The 19,550-nt window shown below is 48.2% G+C and overlaps 2 protein-coding genes across 2 annotated transcripts in view; both read right to left on the bottom strand.

Moving 5' to 3' along the window:
• The window catches only part of Vps13D (vacuolar protein sorting 13D), a 49,458-nt gene that overhangs the window by 11,513 nt on the left and 18,395 nt on the right, over window positions 1–19,550 (bottom strand). Inside the window, 39 exon segments of the mRNA XM_073087519.1 lie at window positions 2,873–3,109; window positions 3,456–3,643; window positions 3,903–4,086; window positions 4,170–4,284; window positions 4,357–4,467; window positions 4,551–4,786; window positions 4,883–5,045; window positions 5,124–5,362; window positions 5,450–5,656; window positions 6,950–7,153; window positions 7,291–7,494; window positions 7,602–7,782; window positions 7,934–8,186; window positions 9,115–9,259; window positions 9,775–9,872; window positions 9,984–10,102; window positions 10,215–10,592; window positions 10,807–11,006; window positions 11,083–11,181; window positions 11,315–11,502; window positions 11,596–11,698; window positions 11,927–12,112; window positions 12,756–12,906; window positions 12,987–13,124; window positions 13,282–13,406; window positions 13,677–13,838; window positions 14,173–14,336; window positions 14,645–14,812; window positions 15,057–15,258; window positions 15,458–15,620; window positions 15,724–16,000; window positions 16,083–16,230; window positions 16,495–16,695; window positions 17,145–17,390; window positions 17,572–17,708; window positions 18,035–18,173; window positions 18,409–18,561; window positions 18,711–18,863; window positions 19,223–19,385. Coding sequence (XP_072943620.1) covers window positions 2,873–3,109; window positions 3,456–3,643; window positions 3,903–4,086; window positions 4,170–4,284; window positions 4,357–4,467; window positions 4,551–4,786; window positions 4,883–5,045; window positions 5,124–5,362; window positions 5,450–5,656; window positions 6,950–7,153; window positions 7,291–7,494; window positions 7,602–7,782; window positions 7,934–8,186; window positions 9,115–9,259; window positions 9,775–9,872; window positions 9,984–10,102; window positions 10,215–10,592; window positions 10,807–11,006; window positions 11,083–11,181; window positions 11,315–11,502; window positions 11,596–11,698; window positions 11,927–12,112; window positions 12,756–12,906; window positions 12,987–13,124; window positions 13,282–13,406; window positions 13,677–13,838; window positions 14,173–14,336; window positions 14,645–14,812; window positions 15,057–15,258; window positions 15,458–15,620; window positions 15,724–16,000; window positions 16,083–16,230; window positions 16,495–16,695; window positions 17,145–17,390; window positions 17,572–17,708; window positions 18,035–18,173; window positions 18,409–18,561; window positions 18,711–18,863; window positions 19,223–19,385 — 6,928 coding nt within the window.
• LOC140753004 (uncharacterized) lies at window positions 108–2,368 on the bottom strand. The gene has a single exon (XM_073087351.1). The coding sequence runs from the start codon at window positions 2,366–2,368 to the stop codon at window positions 299–301; it is 2,070 nt and encodes a 689-aa protein (XP_072943452.1). The 3' UTR covers window positions 108–298.

Below are 19,550 nucleotides of genomic sequence, written 5' to 3'. Positions count from 1 at the left end.
ATCTGAATGAAATTTCCTAAGCAGACTCTGTAAGCGATAATTTGCACTGCAATAAGAATCGGGCATAGTAAAGTTGTCGCGTTTGAACGGGAGACCGACCTCCCACCTATCGCCCAGATGCCTCGATGTCTCATCTAGAACTTGTATCGCCTTTAAGTGAGCCGTATTTTCACGGCGTACGGTAGATATTCCTATGGATTCTAAAGCGAATGAATCTCTTATCAGTTCATTAAGTTTTTTAATATTATCCGACTCATTATCGTCGTCTATGTGTGACAAAGAAAAAATACGTTCGCAGTCATGAGTGAGTGCGACCACAATAACCATGAATGGTCCAGCCTAACCGACATCGCGTTGCGTACGGTTCATTTTTACTCCCGGGTATGATTTCGAGTGGTGCAACAAGATGATAGTTATCCTCCCCAATAAGTAACAGCGGCTTTACGCGTTCTTTACATACATATTCCTTTACATGTAATAAGTGTTTACAATTAATTTCATTAACTATGGAAAGATCTTGAGTAGGCAAATTTAACTTAGACACTTTACGCAATGTAATGTCATAACAATCACGACAATTGTTGTTATTAAAAATGTGCGCACTGACCTTTGGAGCGTCTGATAGCAATACCTCAATACCGAACGCATCGACGAACTTAATCGCGCTCGCTTGCTGGTCAACGAGGCCCAGGCTGTCAGCCAGCTCCGAGTCGATCATTGACACGGTCGCAGCATCGTCCAGCAGCGCGTACACACTCACTACACCTTTAGGTCCGCGTAATTGCACTGACACCACTTTGAGCATTATTTTGTCCGTATGTTTATTGTCCGATGCTACATGAGCCACCGTAGACGATGCTGGAGCACCCAGGTCGTTCTCCGTCCCGTTGACTGACTGTGGCTTAGTCCAATGGAGTAATGTATGGTGGGGTTGACCGCAGCCATCTATGTCGCATACTGGAGCCTTACACGTATTCTTATCGTGCCGTGTTAACAAACAACAAAAGCACAGACCACTATTTTTTACAAAACGCCACTTGTCTTTGCGCATTGCTCGTTTGAACATACGGCATTCTGGCAATGTGTGCTTCGATTTGCGACAGTATTTACACTTTTCATCGCTCTCATGTGCCGTTATGAATACAGGGCGTTTAATAAATCTCTTTTCTATGATGCGTTTTTCTGAAGCCTCACGCATTTTTCTTTCTTCGTTCGGCACTGCTAAGCCGACAACTGACATCATTTCAGCTTCATTTTTTAAAAACATAGCCATTAGTTCCAACTTTGAGCGGCCGTCTAAAATTTTATTATATGCATAATCCGTCCATTTTCCAATTAATGTGCTTGGTAACTTCGTAATAATAGCCGTCGCTAGCTCGGGACTGCGTAAATAATCCTCTTGTTTTAATGCACGTATTGTTGCTACACAGTTATTAACTTTCACAGAAAAATTAATCAACTCCTGTTGATAATTAGTAGGCAATGGAGGTAACCTTTTCAGTTGCGCTGTAATGGTCATTATAATGACATCAGATCTACCGAAGCGTAGCTCCAGTGCTTCCATCACAGCTGCGGGCGGGGTGTTACCTATAAGTAGGTCGGTCACTGCCTCTCTGGCGTCGCCTCGTAGTGCTCGGCGCAATCTCCATAGGTTCTCCGAGTCATTATACCTACATAGCCGAGCGGATTCTTCGTAAACGCACTTAAAATGTAGCCACTCAATGCAATCTCCACTGAAAACAGGTAATTCACGGGGCGTTGCAAGCCGACTAAGAAGACGTTCTTCTCGCTGTAATGCCGAGTTGTCCATCATATCACGTAGGGTGTAAGCAAGCTGTTCTATGCTGTTGCCAGGAACAGCTGGGTATGACACGGCATTAACGGGAGCCGCAGCAGCCGCTTCCGGCACTATTGTCGCTTCTCGTGGACGGTTCGTTCTCGACTCACTCTCATCCAACCACTTTTCAACATTTGCATGTACCTCCTTCTCCAACTGCTGTTTGCTGCACTCACTGGATCTGTCATCACCATCTTCAGCTTCTCTTGCCAACTCAAGTTCCAGCCGCTTATTAATAAGGTCCAGCTGAATTTTGGCCCGAGCTTCCGCGGCATCTAATTCCAACTGTTTCCGTCGAGTCAATGACGACGTGGTAGATTTCTTTGTTCTGCCCGATGTCGCCGCGCTTCGTACGGAGTTGCCACTTCGAACTGGTGCTGAAGGTGATACTTTACAGATTGTTTCCACCTTGACTTCCTCAGTGTCCTGCTGCCGCGGTGTAATATTACTGCAAGCGCCGCGTGGCGGGACCGTTACGTCGAGGTGAGTAGAGGCCGGTTGAAGGGATACGCAATCTAACCGATTCGCCATTTTATCGCGTTGCCGACACGTTGTGGCGGTGAATTAAACATTCTAAACACTAGTTCAGATTTGGCTCGAAGACCAGACAATTGTAAGGGATCGCCGAAAATAAAACGCGTCGTGTTACGAAAATCTCGAATGGCAGACTGATTTATTCTATCACTACCCTAAATTTTAACAATTGTGAAAAATATAAAAAAATCTTTAGGTACCGACATTGTTTAACGGTTATTTTTACATATAATTATTATTTTAAATGTTGTAAATCCAAAAGCAACGAAATCAAGAAATCGATTTAGGAATATGTACGCAATGGACGCGCGTGTCGCCTACAACTACAATTTCAAAAAAGTTAAACAAATTCCACAGAATTACAATAGCGTACGCTAGAGAGATGAGACAACGCAATATTTAAGAAATCAATAAAAAGTAAACATTCGTCTATATGATCATAACTGTAATACTCAGTTTTATCGAGTTTATATCCTTCTCAAGTTAATAAATTGAACATACCTGGTTGTCCCACTGCATATCATCGACGGTCAAGGTGAAGTGCGCGGTCCGGGGCGCCTGCGTAATGTCGACGCGCACGGCCAGGAACTGCGCGAACACGAGCTCGGCGGGCGGCGAGCGCGCCACCAGCGACACGGCCAGCGCCGCCAGCTGCACGCGCACGCCCCACTCCCCGCGGCTCGCCCGCTCCATCTCCATCTCCTCGTCCTCCTCCTCGAACTTCATTAGCCGAGCTTCCTGAATATATTGAACGATTATTCATTTTACATTTCAATAATTCTACTGACATATCACAACATCTGTTATACTCAACATGCGTGCCCTACCGCACGCATGTTGTCACGTACGTGCAAAAAATGTAGAATGAACTTCCTCTTGAGGTATTCCCTGAGCGCTATGACATGGGGCTCTTCAAGAGGGGTACAAAAAGAGTTCACCTCCAAAGTCAGCGATGTATTGGCGACTCCTCTGCTGGTTGCAATGTCCATAGGCGACGATGACTGCTTTCCACCAGGTAGCCCGTCTACCCTATCGTTAGGTAAAAATGTATATGTAACCATTGTACAAAAATCCATCAACTTACAGGGTCGTTCCTGTCGTGTATGCGCACGAGCCGGGTGGGCCCGTCGGCGGCCAGCGTGACGGCCAGGCGGCCGGAGCCGGGCCGCAGCGTGTGCCACGCCACGGCCTGCTCGGGCGGCACGGCGCCGCGCCCGCCCGGCCGCGGCCCGGCGCGCCCCGCACTCGCCATGCCCAACACCACACGGTTTCCTACATAATGACAGTTACAAGTATTAATTTTACATTATAATTTTACTTCTAAATAAATATTAGCATGTTCCTAAATTTTTCAAAAGAAAGGTAAGGCACGATAGTGACTTATAGACTTGTAATTGAATATCATGTTTATGCACAGTGGTACATATAAAAATTAACGCAATATTTTATTCCACATAAAACCTTATTTTTCTTTTTAAAATATCTGTATAATGCATAAATAACATAAGTAGGGGCGGAGAGTGGGACTGACCGGGCGCGAGCCCCATGAGGCCGCCGTCGGGCTGCACGCAGAGGTTGGCGTGCGCGCAGGCCATGCGGCCGCCCAGCAGCCGCCACGCCTGCGTGGACGCGCGCCGCCCGTCCGCGCGCCGCAGCGCCAGCGCCGCCGCGCGCGCCCGCGCCGGCCGCGGCGCCGCCTCCTCGATGTCCAGCACCTGCCGGACGAGCCGCTGTAAGCTTTGTCCGAACGTTACGCCGTCACTAAATCTTCGGACATATTCAATGGAATAATTCGAACCATCGCATGCGGCGAGAGCGCGGCCTCCTCGGAGAGCATCGCATCGGTGGGCTGAGGCGGCGAGCTGCCTTCGTGGATTAGCTGGTCGTTCGGCCCCCGTCGCCAAAGCTGAGATCTGCAAAAAAAAAGTAGACAATGTTGCGAGTCTAATGACGACACCACTATTTTACAAAAATTCAATACGTACCTGTCACCGTATCTTTTGCGTGCGAGAACGACGCGAGTAGACCCAAGGGGCACCTCCAACACCAGCACATTGTCCGACTCGGCTGATACTTTTTCGCTTCCACCATTTTCTCTGAAAACAAAACATTACTTTTCAGTCCTACCGGTGAGCATTTACGTCCTAAAGAATTTAGGAAATAATGTAAAATCAGCAACCTCTGCACGGAGGTGCCGAGCGGCGCGGCGGCGGTGGCCGTGAAGGCGACGTAGACGAAGTTCTGGTAGAGCAGCGCGTGCGCGGCGGGCGGCGCGGCGGGCGGCGCGTCCAGCGGCAGCGCCAGGCGCGGCCCACCCGGCGCGCGCAGCGCCAGCGCCGCCGCGCCCTCCGGCTCCGGCAGCGCCCAGCGCACGCGCCCGCCCGCGCCCACCACGCACTCCTCGCTGCACCCCACCTGCACCACACACGACAATACACAGATGAGTGGGACGTCGACTAACGAGCCATTCACGTGAGGAACTGAAGGAGCACCTAAATAAAAATACGTTACCTGGTGAAACATGATCGCGACGCGCGAGTGATTGTCGATGCGGATGGGCGGCGGCGCGCTGTCTGCGTCCGTCAACACCAGCAGCAGCGTGGCGCCCTCCACCACGACCTCCGCGCGCAGCACCACGTAGCCGCCACCCCCGCCACCTGACCCGTTATTTTCCCTGAAAGAAAAATATTAAAAGTGAAATATGAAAAAATGCCAAGCTATTAATTCTCATACTTTTAAGACAAAGATTAACCTGCAAGCTACGTGTAAGCTCCTTGCAGTTTCTATCCTGAACCCTCCCGACCAGGCGGTGACGGGAACCAGTGACTCCGTGCCCCCATTGTTCGCGGTATTCGTTTCACTATTGACGCTGGACCTGGGCGCCAACACCCGCACGCACAGCAGCTGCTCGCGCTCCCAGCGCGGCCAGTGCCAGGGCAGGTAGCACCCCGCCACGGCCGACACGTGCGTTGCGACCGCTCCGGGATCATTCTGAATAATTTAAGCAACGGAGTATTATTTTATAAATAAAGCTTAAAGCGGCATCTTAAGTAGCCAGTGTTAACCAAATGTACTGACTAGCGTGGTGGCGGTGCACTTCTGCGCGAACTGCAGCGGGCGCGAGGTGTTGTTGTGCAGCTGGTAGCGCGGCGCCAGCGTGACGATGTTGGTGCGGCGGTGGCGGCCGCGGCCCGCGCGCACCGACACGCCCACCGCGAACACGCGCTCGCCGCCCTCCAGCTTCTTCACCGTCACGCCCGGGCCCAGGCCGAACGGGGAGCACCACTGCCGAAACACCGGTTCATATATTAATTTTCGATGCCAATTCCGCGAAACAAAAGTAAGCTTAGCGGTTCTCTCCCGCTAAGCTTACTTTGCTTAAAGGAATGACCTGTAAATACGAGCAACAGTTATTTTTTTTTTTTTTTTTCTTTTTATTAGGTTCACAAATTGGCTACTTGACACTTTTTGGGAAACTGTTTTAATGAATTCATATACGTATTATATATGCCTTTCATTGATCATTTTTTTCGAAAAAAGGGCTATTTATTAATAAAAAACATATTTTTATTACGGTAAACGGAACGTTACGCCAAAACAGGCGGTCAAGTGTCATTTCGTAGCGTGACGTCAACACATTGAAAATATAGAAATAAACTTCGACGCTACACATACTTCAGGGGAAATCTTGGGAATTATTTAACTTTTATTAGTACAATTGCAAGAATGTCAAATTACAAGGCGTGTGCAGTGACGATGTGTACAAGTACGATCGCTAAATATCCTAACAAATTTGCTTATACAAGTTCCTAAACCCAAATCTCATAAACGTTAAAGAACTTGCAGATTCTTATATGTTTAAATCCTCTGTTTGCAAGCAATGACATTTTGTACTATTTATGTAAGAGAAGTATTATTGAGAAAAAGGAATAAATTTAGTAACTCTCGAGTGATTCGTCAATTCCAAATCATTGGAACGGGACGTAATCAAAACAAAACAGCAAGTGGAAGTATTCATATATTTAATATAATATATAGATGTCTATGATAAGAATAGAATTATAAGACGTCTATGAGAATTCTATTTTAAGGGCCCATTCTGTAATTAATATTAGTCTTTTATTTCTTTATTTGGTTTATATGGTTCTATTGAGTACACAAAGTAGAACTTTTGTATATATTTATCGTCATATGTTACAGTTACAATAATTACTACAGATCACCTCAAAGCATTCACACCTAAGCTGAATTTGTGTGCTGCTTGCGTTAATGCTTTTCTTAAAAAAATGAAAATTTCGTTTTAGAAATAAAAATACTTATAGTGTATTAAAAATTAAACTAAATATTGCATAATTTATGTTTACTTATAAGCTATCATATCGATCATATTTCATATTTTATTGTTATTAGTGTCAAGTACCCAATTGAATATAACACTTATATACATAAAACAAATCTTACATCAACAATGCCAATGCAGTGTTCATTCTAGAATAGTGAACACGTATATACACGTATAGAGTTATTCTGTGTATTGATTAATATTTTGGGAACTCTGGTATTGTGAGGTGTTAGTACCTCCGGGTTGGGCGCGACCTGCGTGCCGAGGCGCGCGGCCAGCGTGGGCGGGTCGGCGTCGGCGAAGGAGAAGGGCAGCGGCGCCACCATGCGCGCCACCTCGTGCTCGGCGCCCTGCCCCGCCGCCTCGCCGCCGCCCTCCGCGCGGAACACCAGCGGCAGCCCGGTGCGGTTCACCACCCAGTACGCCGCCGAGATCGACACCTGCATGAACGCAATGACTTGTCAATGTGTATGAATATGCAAGCCCGACATCTTAATGAGCATTCTTATTGGGTATGACATTCAGAAACCTATTGCAATATTTTATACGTTACTACGTTTTACAAATTTCTAGTTACCTTAACCCCATCAGTCTTTTTAACGGTGACCCGGGCGTTGAGATACAGCCTCCGGCCGCGCTGGTCGCGCAGCTTGAGGCGCGCGCTGAAGGAGCCCGCCGCGCCGCCGCCGCCGCCCGCCGCGCCCGCCGACACGCTCAGCGCGGTCGACCACCCGAAACCCTCCAGCTTCACGCTTATCTCCACACCTTCCTCTACGTTCACCTACCATTATCGACATCATGACATTTTATAAGTACATAATTCATTTAAGTTCGTATTAAACTCAAATAATAATGCCTTTAAACATGTATACTGTTTTGCCAGGTTACCTCATGGAATGGCTTGGTATCCCCGGGCGCGAGCGTGCCGGTGGCGGCGCCGGCGCGGTACTGCATCTCGAGCGGCAGCAGGCTCTCCAGCCGCAGCGCCGGCACCAGCGTTAGCGTGTGCCCCGCGATCGGCTCCCCTCGCTCGGGCGGGAACCGTTCCCGAACTATCACGCAGCAGAATCTAGTACATATTTAATGCGTTTTAGATCCTACGATACAAGAATGTTCTTATTAAATTTAAGATAAATACAGTAATTTAATTAGTCATTAATAATAACATAATATTATGCCTGCCATGCAATATTTAGTTATGTATTTGAAGGTTTAGTCACCTGTAGATGTGCGAGTGTGGCGCCGTGCACTCGTAGTGTCGCAGGGCGCGGCCGGCGGGCCCCGCGTCGCGCCAGTCGATGGCGGCGGGCGCGAGCGCGGGCGCGAGCGGCGGCGCGGGCGGCGGCGCGCGCAGCAGCGGCCGCGTCCACACGGCGGGCGCGCGCGCCGCCAGCGGGGCCGCCCACGCCGCGCCCGCCGCCACCTGCGCGCCGCGCGCCCCGCCGCCGCCGCCGCCGCCGCCGCTCCACGCCGCTGCTGACACACACACGCACCGACATCAATATGCGATCGACGGCTTGCTTATTTTTATGTAGACGTAACCCAAAATACGAACATCGATCCCTAAATTAAAAACGTTGAAAATGATGTATGATGTGACAACACTAAAATATGCCAAATACTGTGGGTATACTTTTTAATATACGCGTGCTTCAATACGATAATAACTAGATTCAATTCGCGTACATGCTACCTACCTACTTAAAACTACCTAGGATCAAGTACAACAATCATAGCATAGGATCATACTAACTCTCAGTCTACTGCCGTACAATAACTCCATTACACAGCGAATACAACATTGAACGATCGTCACAAGGTATCTACTGCACGAAGGAGAGGCAACATCTATTACGCAGCGTTTAAGTTACCGCAGTTGTAAAATATAGGGTGCAAGGCTTGCATGGTGGGCGCGGCGGCGGGCGGCAGGCAGCGGCGGCGCTGCAGCGCGGCCGCGCGCGCGCGCACCGCCGCCGCCCGCGCCGCGCCCCCCGCGCCGCCCGCGCCCCCCGCGCCGCCGCCGCCGCCCGCGCCGCCGACGCACACCAATGACTCTAAGTCACAAACAAGGAACGCCCTACGCTATATGACACGCGTCGAGCTTGACAGGACGGATATTTGTATTGCCGGCCAAATGCGACGCATTCCACGAATGGTGCCCCATATTTTCAAATGCGATAACTTTGTACCAATTTACATTTGTAATTTTTACCTGTAGAGAAATCTAAGATGTGACGATTAGCATTCACTTACAAGTATTTAATCATGGGAACTAATGAAAATTTAAGAAAATAATTTTCATGCGAGGTGAGAGTTTAAATACTATTTCCTACCAAGGAATTTAAGGGTGCTTTGAAAGGAGGACGTGAGAAAGAAGGACAAAAGTTTGTAAAAAGCTCACCGGCGCTAGGAGCGTAATCCACCCGCACTTCCACGGGGTGCGGCAGCTTATTGACGAGCTGCAGCGCCGACCGGACCGTCACCAGTTTCCGAGCGGAGCCTTCCAGGGATACCTCTAGAACTATTCTTGCTTCTAAGCCCGATTGCTGTATAATCATTATTTTTCAATAGTAAGAAAAACATCTTATTACCACATTGTCATTACTAGGTTTCTAACTTACTGACACAATACTTTCAGAGTAATCCTTAGAAATAATCATAAAAATACTTAAGTAACGTTCGACCAGATTGACGTTTACTGTAATTTCATAATTGATCAACAACAACTAACTCTTGCAGATACCCGATAACTAATTTTGAAGGTGGTAGAACCGCTTGTAGATCAACTCCCGCTGCACCACCGCCACACCTATAACTGCAGTGATAGGCGCTGCTGTGTTCTGGTTTGAAGGGTGTGGTAAGGGAGACAACTTTTCTGAGGCATTCCAGCTTGGTCCTCAGGAGTAGCGGCGCATTTGTGGGCGATCTCAGATTGGAATATCTAATCCTATCTAGAGTTGAATACAAATTACCATGGGCGGCAGTAGCCATTTACCTTCAGGTGGACTGCATACTCGTCTGCTGCAAAAAAAAAAACTCGTAAACGACATTAGAAACTTACAATATGCGTCAGATGCCGGAAGAATACGCCGACGCGGTCCACACAGATGGGGTCCGGCGGCGTCCAGCCGTCGAGGCGCAGCGCCACGCGGTGCAGCGTGGCCGGCGCCAGCCCCGCCCCGCCGCCCGCGCCGGCCCCGCTGCCCGCGCTGGCCCCGCTGCACGCCCCGCCCCCGCCCCCCGCGCCCGTCCCGCCCCCCGCGCCAGTCCCGCCCCGCGCTCGGCCGCGCCGCGCCCCGAACGAGAACGGCTCCGTGTCGCCCGCACGTACGCACATCCACGAATCGTCCGGTCCCGAGAACTCTTGAGTCTCACCTGTCTCGCGTAACCTACCATAAATTTACGTATTACTATTAACTTTGTCAATCGGTTCATTTTTCTACCAAATTTAATACTACATAATTGTTTAATTTGAAAAAAAATTACATTGCAATTACTCACTCGTCAGAAGTAGTAAGTATAGTGGTAAACCACAACCGGTGTCCTGTAAGGTTACGTAAGGCGTATGGGACGAATGGCGATCGTCTTCTGTGACCTGCTGGGCTGCCTTTTGGGGACTGTTCCGTTGACACGCTCTAAGAACAAAAAAACCAGTAAAATAGTTAATTAGCGAAAAAATGTTGATATAATATTGGAATTTTTAAGTATTTTACCTGCGGCGCATAGTAGTCAGCGGCCCAGTTGGCGCGCACGAGGCGGCACAGGTCGACGAGCGCGGACGTGACGTTGGTGTTGAGCGTGTCGGCCGACGTCACCTCCACCTGCACGCGCCGCAGCGACAGCGCGCTCGACAGCGTGTACTCCCAGCTCGCTTCGAACCTATTGTGTATACGTAAATAAATATGAAAATTGAGAAGAATTTAGAGGTGTATTTTTGCATCATTTTACCGAAAGCTAGTTTTGTCTCTATTTCAGTGTAGGAACTCATAACTTCATTCATACAATACAATGTAACTGTGATAAAGGAGAGGAATTTAGAGGTTAAGGTACAAAGTTGTATAAATAAGCGGGGGAGGAAGCAGTAGGTTATTACTTCCATGGTTCCAAGACGGGCTCCCAGCCGGACAGCAGGCGGTTGTAGTAGTCGGCGGCGAGCTGCGCGCGCAGGCGGCCGCCGCCCGCGCCCGCCGCGCCCCGCGCCCCCGCCGCCCCCGCCGCGACACTCCCGCCCGGGCTGCTCGGCGTCGCCACCAGCAGCGGGTCCTCGAATGACTCCTCCACCTGTCGCAGGTCCTGGCACGCACATATTGCATTACATTGTATTCTAAGCCAGTGGTTCGATACCTATCGTGTCGATTCCGAGGCTCACCTGTTCGACTTGGAGCTCTGCCAGAGAAACTTCCAACAACGGCACGTCGGAGTCCAGGCAGTCGTCGATAACGCAGAGCGTGACACATTCGGCGTCTACCTGCATCGACAAAGAAAAAAAACACGATTTCATAAGATCTAGAGGACGTATATATTTCAGTATAAATTTATTAAAATAATGTAGGTTCCCGAAAGTTAGATTTACTATTACACAACAAATATTGTATTCTTGCCTGTATAGCTCGGAGCGGCCATATGGCGGAGGGCGGGGCGGGCGGCGCGGGCGGCGCGGGCGGCGGCGCGCGGGCGGGGCGCGGCCAGCGCGGCGCGAACTGCGGCCGCGGGGACGCGCCGCCCAGCGCGCCCATGTGCTGCTTGTTCGCGGGCGCGTCCACGCCGCTCGCCTGGCTCTCGGGCTTACCTGGACCAAAAATACATATTTGAGTCATGTAGTTGCAATGTTCTTTATACTAATAATTCTTTATAGGTTGTTAGATAAGATTATCGAGCTTACCTGATAATGCTACCCTCGCCTGCTCCGGTAGCGATTGTAACATAGACGCGAACATGCGCATGTCGTGATACGATAAACGTAGATTGAGCGTGCCCATCGTAATCTGCAATACATTTTGTATGTAATATTCGACTAGCTTTTCTATCACATTAACGAAGATATATGCAATACAATATATAATAAGAAAAATCATGAGATAAACTTTTTATATAAAATACACGAAAGTTTTTTTAAAATGGCAAACTAAAAATATCACCTTAATTGAAAGTAAACAAACTAAGTAAGTATAAGTTAGCAAAGAATGATGTTAAGTAAAGGGTGGTGTACTGACGTGCAGCAGGCGGTCGCGGTGCAGCGCGGCGGTGAGCGCGGCGGGTTCGAGGATGGACAGCGCCGTCTCCTCCTCCAGCCCCAGCACGCACGAGAACACCTCCAGCTCGCTCACCTCGCACACCAGCGCCGGCTCCCCCCCGCCGCCTCCGCCGCCGCCGGTGCGGTACGTTATCACCGTGGTGCTCTAAAAGTCAGTCGAGTCCATAGACTTGGAATTTTTTTACCACGCTAAAGACCCACAAAGCATAAGAAAGGCATATGTCAACCCATGTAGACAATCTACTAGAGAAAAAGAGATGCCAAGAAAAGTCATGTCATGTCAATTTCTCTTCGAATAAGCGGCCTTAAGCTCCCTAAGAAAAATGTTCTACACAAAGAAATCATCGTCGTTTATTAAAGAAAGGTGCCAATACCTACTTTATTTTTTCTTATTTATATTTCGTAATACTTTTTTCATAATATTAATAAATACAATATTTTATCAATTAGTGCAACAATTTAAATACGAAAGTTACGTTGCCACGCCAGGCTCGTCAACTTAATACTGGATTTCAATCGATAAAAAGTATGTAGTATGTAAAAGCAAAAAGTCAACACTATTATGCACACATACACATATCAATTTTGGGAATGCGTTTAATGTGACATTGTGTATCTTTGACATCCTATATTCATGGTCGAGTCAATAAACATCGTCATACTGTCTAAAATTAATCTTCTTGCAATACAAATTAGGGCAGGAATAAACACTAACGCTACTCAAATCTAATTCAAAAGTAACTTTACATTTAACTATTTTTTTCTATTATAATGTTTTAATTAAATACCTTAAGTATAACAGCATTAGTGTCCCACACTGATGCATCCTCTACAAGGACCAGCTGTGAATCTGTGATATTCAGTTTTAACTCCATCTGACTACCATCGCTAACGGGTTGAGTCGCTTCACCGACCACGCCATCCAGTGACAAGTCGTCGCTACAGGAACAAATTAAATATATTAAATTTGCTATCAAAAGTTGACCGTATAAATTTTTGTTATTGTGAAAAATACATACAGATGTAACTGATCTGGATCGGCAGCGGGAGGGGGCGGCTGCAGGATGAACTGGTTGGCGGCCTCCCACCAGTCCAGGATGGCCATCAGTCGCATGTTGTTCACCAGGATAGTGTAAGCTGAGGAGTCTTGCCGTTTCCTTTACGCGGTAAACATAAAAATAAATTTAAGATGGGTTCTACAAGTCATGTTTAATAAGTCAATGAACATGTGATGTTATCATGTAAACTTTATAATAATCAAACATATGCTAATGAGATGTTAAGTGTTAAATCGTCGTTAGTGCGGCGACCGACCTGGCGTGCACCTCGGCCTGCACGCTGTGGCGCTGCTCGGGCAGCGGCTGCACGATGTGGCTGAACACGTTGCCGCGCCGGTTGGCCGGCTCGTCGTTGTAGCGGGTGTCGCTCACCAGGATCTCCTGTATTTTATCGAGGATCGAACGTTTTATGGAAAATTATCAAAAATGTAACTGTATACACTGTTTCGAGGCACACTGACGCGCACAGAGAAGTTGTGTGGTTCTACAGGTTTCTGTATCTTGTACACATACTTAGAAAATGTATTATTTGAAATCATACACTTAAATCGAAATTACAGGCTGTGGACCGACACCGATGACGTGCTAATAACCATTGTACCACGTGGAAGATACACGATAAAATTGAATAGAAGTGGTTCACGAGTTCACCTGCGAGACGAGGTCGATGTCCTGGCTGAGGTCGGAGTAGTTCTCGACGAGCAGGCGCGACTTGATGAAGTTGATGCAGGCCAGCGGCGGCTGCCCGCGCGCGCCGCGCAGCTGCAGCGCCACGTCCTGCAGGTCCAGCTTCATGGACCACGTCGTCCACACCTGAGGGAACAATCCACAAACAATCGATAAAGATAAAGTCAATCATTATTGTTCCACCGCTGGGCATGGATGACTCTCAAAAAGGACTCAGGGTTCGGCACTTCGGCTAAGTGAAGATTGGTACAATCAACGTTAAAGTTTTTAATTTGAAGAAATCTCATATGTAGGTTTTTTCACGATGTTTTTCTTTATTGTTTAAATTTCTTTAAGACGAAAGGTAATAAAAATAAATTATGTTGTTACTTTTGAACGCGCATCTTTATCTCACGGTAAGAGTATACTTTAATGAATTTCTTCAGACGCGGCAAAAGAAGTATAAGTTCGAAAGTCGTACCTGGTTAGTTGGCGGCGCGGGCGTGGCGGGCGGCGGCGGCGGCAGCAGCTCGGCGCACGGCTCGGCCAGGTTGTGCGCCAGCACGCCGCGCACCAGCCGGTACTGCGCCGCGTCCAGCGACAGCTGCAGCGTCGTCAGCGTGCCCTGGATCGTCATGTCCGCCACTGGGGACACCAGCCGAGGTTTGAGCAGCCAGCAGGTTTCAATTTATTATTTACGTAATCCAATTGCAACGCCGGAAAAACAAGCAGGTTGTTTAAAACGTATCGTTTTATAAGCAGTAAGCATCGGCTAAATTTCTTTTCAATTAAGAAATAAAAATAAATTATTAGAGTTTTAAAAAATGAACAATAAAAGACAAGAGTTAATGTTGCATGGATAACATTTTTTAAAGTATGTTTAATGATTTTTTGCATTTGCGTTGTAAATTTATTGTCAAGGTAAAATCAATTATGAGGAAGGGCGTACTTACCATCGTGCGCGTCGCCGAGGCGGGTCTCGAGCGCGAGCGCGAGGCCGGCGGGCGCGGCCAGCAGCGGCGGCCCGGCGCGCCGCACGGCCGGCCCGCGCCCGCCGCGCGCGCCCCACAGCGACACGCCCTCCAGCCGCACGCGCCGCACGTCCAGCACCGACCGCGTCGCTGAACGACATTCAACTCACTCTCATGTCTTGTCATTCGACCGCAACGGTTGGAACTCGAGGAAACAATCTAACTTTTACCATCTCTTAACGGCTTCCGAAGTAGAACTAAGTCAGATCGACCGGCGGGTATAATCTCACATGTATTATTTAAACGACGGGTAGTGAAATACAGTATATTACACAAAAGCACGTAGAATTAAATAAATTGAATTTTACTCCTAAAATTCCGTATTGTTACTCACGGTTGTCGGGATCGAGCAGCGTGCTGACGGTGTCGGGGTCGCCGGCGCGCTTGAAGCAGTTGTCGAGGTGCAGCGCCTCCAGCTCGATGGCGAGCGCGGCGCGGCTGCGGCCCGACACCGGCACCACGATCAGCGGCGCCGCGCACCGCACCGACAGCCGCATGCGCTGCGGCTGCGACGAGTCCAGCACCGCGCTCGACACCTGCCGCACCCGCATACATTTAACGCTTGCGTGCAATATACGACTCATACGAACTTATACGTGATATTACTACTACAGTTGGGCACAGTGATGTTGAACGAGATTTTTTTTTATTTTTATCATATTTTATCTTAATTAGTAGGATAAGAAATAAACTCCTTCTAATTTGAAATTGTGTTTAAAAGAAGCTGAAACTTACTTTCCGTCTAGCTTGCATAATAACGCGACGTAGCAGACTGAAGTCCCTAGCGAAAGCTTGCAGCTCTAGTATGAAGCGTCGCGTGTGCACGTACGTCACCGGTCCCATTTCCACCGATAAGCTCGTTTCGTGACCCGCCGCCGCCGCTTCTGAAGGGCTAAGTCTGAAAAAATACATACAGCTGAATACAAAACCTCCCCCTATACGAAGTTGGTTAAAAATAAACTTACAAAAATGGTTTAACTTCTATTACGATGTTTGCTAACCTCTGATAGTGTATAGTGAGCGCGTGCGTGGTCCTGGTGCGCAGGCGGTCGCGCCACAGCGGCGCGCGCGGCGCCAGGTCGGCCAGCGCCAGCGCGCCGAGCCGCGCGCGCACGCCGCGGCCGCCGCCCGCGCGCCCGCGCACGTGCACGCGCGCGCGCGACACCAGCGCGCGGCACGCGTCCCCGCGCGCGCCCACCACCACCACCGACAGGGACCGCACGCTGATCTCCGTTTCGCTCGCTACTCCACCCTCAGATAGAGAACTTTCCGTCTCCGCTATTAAATAAATGAGAAATTAGTAATTATGTGTTTCAAAATTTGTAAATAGACGTTCACTTCTGTATATTGAGGCACTTACGGTTGGCAGGGTGATGAGGCTCAGTGGAGGGTGGCGTGGATGAAGGCTCGTCGCCTGCGACTCCAAAGAAATCTAGAACTGCCACCCAGCTGTCGATACTTAACACGAGCTTCAAGCAGTTGAACTCGACTTTTGTTAATTTTCCCACCTATATAAAAATCGTAATAAGTGATAATTTTTCTTGTTTGAAAAAAAAAGTAAGCAGGATGACAATTTATTAGAAATACAAAACAACATAATATCAGAAGAATACTGAAATGTAATGCTGGTCTAAAGTACAGAAAAATAACTTAATACCCGCATACGAAGTTTACCTCGGGCTTATCTAAAAAGTTTCGTATCGGATTTCTTAACGTCACCAATAAAAACAAAGATGAAACACGTTAATCGTAAGCCGTAAACAAAACGTGACCTTGTCGTAGAGATCGTGGAAGCGCGGGTGCGTGGGGCGGCGCTCGTGCACGGAGAGCCACACGAGGTTGCCGGCGGCGGCGTCGCGCGCGCGCTGCTCGGGCGAGCTCGGCGGCGTCGCGCCGCACGCGCTCTCGCGTCGCCAGCGCCCGCCCCGCCCCGCGCGCCCCGCCCGCCCCGAGCGCCGCGACCGACCGCCACCCTGCACGCACGATCACAGTGTTCGAAAATGAATAATATCAAATACAAAACTTATAAATGGCAACACAAAAAATGTTTTGGGACCCAATTGTGTTACCATTATCACAATTTAATTTTGTACCATAAATCTTGTTTTTTATTATTATTACTGTATGAAATGAAATTGAATTAATATAAATATTGGAAAATGAGAATTGATTTTAATTTATTTAGATTATTATTTTATTATCGTCGTATTAATTTAATATTGTAAAAAAAAAATCTACCATTTGAAACATATTTTCTTGATAGGTCAACACCTTTGTTTACATTTTGGACACCTAATTATGAATCGGACTATAGTATTGTACGCAATTTACGATGAATACGCGGAAAATGTACAAATTATTAAATTAAGTATTGCTGTTTCAATTTTTTTCAATAAAACTAAATATCAGTTGTTAAGCTCACCTCTCGATCCAATATGCCTTCTACGACATTTAGTTCACTGGGCAATGACGTTGAATTCGGTTTCATGTATTGCAATGAGCTCGTTACGGATACATCGTCCGGGAACTCCGTAATGAAATCCGGACACGACTTGGACACGTACACGGCCTTGGGCGGCATCGGCGGCGTGTGCGACACCATCAGCATGCGGTGCTTGGAATCTGGGTCCTTGGTCAAGTCTTCCATTGTGATTGAGTGAAGTGATACCTGATTTTATATCAGACATGAGTAATATTCACTAGACAAACTGTTTCTGTACTCTTCATTCTGTTAGTTACTTTAACATTTGTTAGAGTTGAAAACTTTCAATAACATGAGAGAAAAAACATGACAATTTTATTACGCAATAAAAAGGCCTTATATATAGCTACTGTACTATTAAATTAACCTGCAACGTAGTTTCATGCGGATGCAAATGTTCGTGTTTGAGAGAGAATTCGCGGAACGTAAGAGCTACGAGACTGCGTTCACCGCCGCCTAGGTCTGCACGAAGTTCCACCGTAAACGTTGGGAGTTCAAAAGTCACTAAAAATAAAAATACATCATGATTAGCCGACGGGAATACAACTTAGTGATATAATACATACAATCAGAGGACTGTATTATTGTGCGGTTTTTTAGTCTGTAAATTTGGATTATTAAAACGAATGCCCTGAATATTGAACGAAGATGAAATTTCATAAAATACTGCGTTCCCTCGCTCACTTAAGCGGGACGCCTTGATTATTTTGAATCAGATGCAGCAATAATTGCGCACACACGGATTAATTCCAAGTAAAATAATAAATACGCAACGGCAAGGTGACCAACACAGCATAGCAGACGTGCCGGGTATACAGAGAGGATGATACCGGTGAGCGGCGTGTGCGTGTCGTGCGGCGGCGGGCGCGGCGCGGCGCGCGGCGGCGGCACGGCCAGCACGGCGGCGCGCAGCGCGGGGTCCAGCCGCAGCGTGGGCACGGCCGGCTCCGCCAGCGCCGCGCCGCCCGGCTGCCGCGAGAGGAACATAATATTACAGCTCCGATTCCTTGTTGGTAGGATCAAAAAAACTTTACAATATAGTACATAACCAGATACACGTTCGAAATTTATATCGTAAGCCCCCCTGTTGGGTATGGGTCTCCTCTTCGAGTGACGACCGAGGACAGTTTACTTGCAGTTAGTTCGATTCACTGGACTATCCCTATATTTTCCTTCGCTTTGTTTTATTCGACGGATATATTACCTCGGAATGCATGGAGACATTCGATGTGGAGGCGGAATCCGTAGTGTCGTGCGATGCGCCGCCCACCCAGCGCAACGTGTCCAGCAGCTGCTCGTACTGCTCGCGGCTCGCCGTCACGTGCAGGTCACCGACTACTTTGCCGCTGATAGAGCACTGCACACAATAAAATACTTATTAATCATTAAGTCAAAAACCCATTTATTACTTTTTTACTTATTACTTGCCGTATTTATTAAATATCAGCCCTAATACATGTCCCTCGGTATACCCACGGAACTAAAACGAACGCTATGTGTACTAACCTGCGGGCCGTCGCAGAGCTGGTCGTAGGCGACGGCGAGGCTGAGCTCGGTGTCGTGCAGCACGGGGCGGCCGCGCGCCGCGTCGTACATGTCCGCCATGCTGGCCGCGCCGCCCGCCAGCTGCTGCCTCAGCTCCTTCTCGTTCACCTCCAACTACGTGACGATTTACTTTGTTACTAAAATTATACAACGCTTGAGAGATTTGTTTTGTTTTAAAGAAGCTAAGCGAGCTTGCGATATGCTCGGTCGTGGGTGATCAGTGCCGGCCATAGATATCTGTAATCAATCCCACTCCTACTTAAGATCAAACACTCTTCAATAGCTACAACAAAATAGAATGTAACGGTAATGTCACCGAAGCACAACCATGAATCTTTCTAGTCCTCATATAACTATTATGTCGGCACTCTGACAACGTTGCGTCTGAAGAGAGTCGTTTATGTGGAACCGACTGAAAAAAAAATATAATATAAAACTTCTAGCTGAAAGTTGATCTCAGCGTGCGTACTCACGGAGACGAGGGAGATGTCGCGCACGCGCACGGTGTAGAGCGCGCGCGCGGGCGGCGCGGGGCGGTTGGCCAGGCTCATGCGGCCCAGGTGCGCCACGAACACCGCCGCGCTGTCCGCCGCGCGCGCCACCACCGCCACCGGCGACTCCAGCTCCACGCACACGCTGCACACACGTTACACGTAACACCGTCACACACATAACGGTTATACTTTGATATCACCTTATATGATGTGTTAATACATCAGCGATGCACTTATATCGGTTATTAAAATTCAATCTGTCCGATTTTCGCTTACCAAATATCCAAATGTGAAAACTTGTAGGAGA

The sequence above is a fragment of the Epargyreus clarus genome, unplaced genomic scaffold, assembly GCF_041222505.1.
Source record: "Epargyreus clarus isolate Ecla_fem2 unplaced genomic scaffold, WU_Ecla_fem_2.2 ptg000026l, whole genome shotgun sequence".
Classification (NCBI taxonomy): Eukaryota; Metazoa; Arthropoda; class Insecta; order Lepidoptera; family Hesperiidae; genus Epargyreus; species Epargyreus clarus.
Note: the sequence above shows the minus strand (reverse complement) of the source record. Positions and strands in the feature narration are given on the sequence as shown.

Excerpts from the sequence above, each read along its gene's own strand:
- LOC140753004 (XM_073087351.1), bottom strand. The coding sequence starts at position 2,368 with ATGGCGAATCGGTTAGATTGCGTATCCCTTCAACCGGCCTCTACTCAC.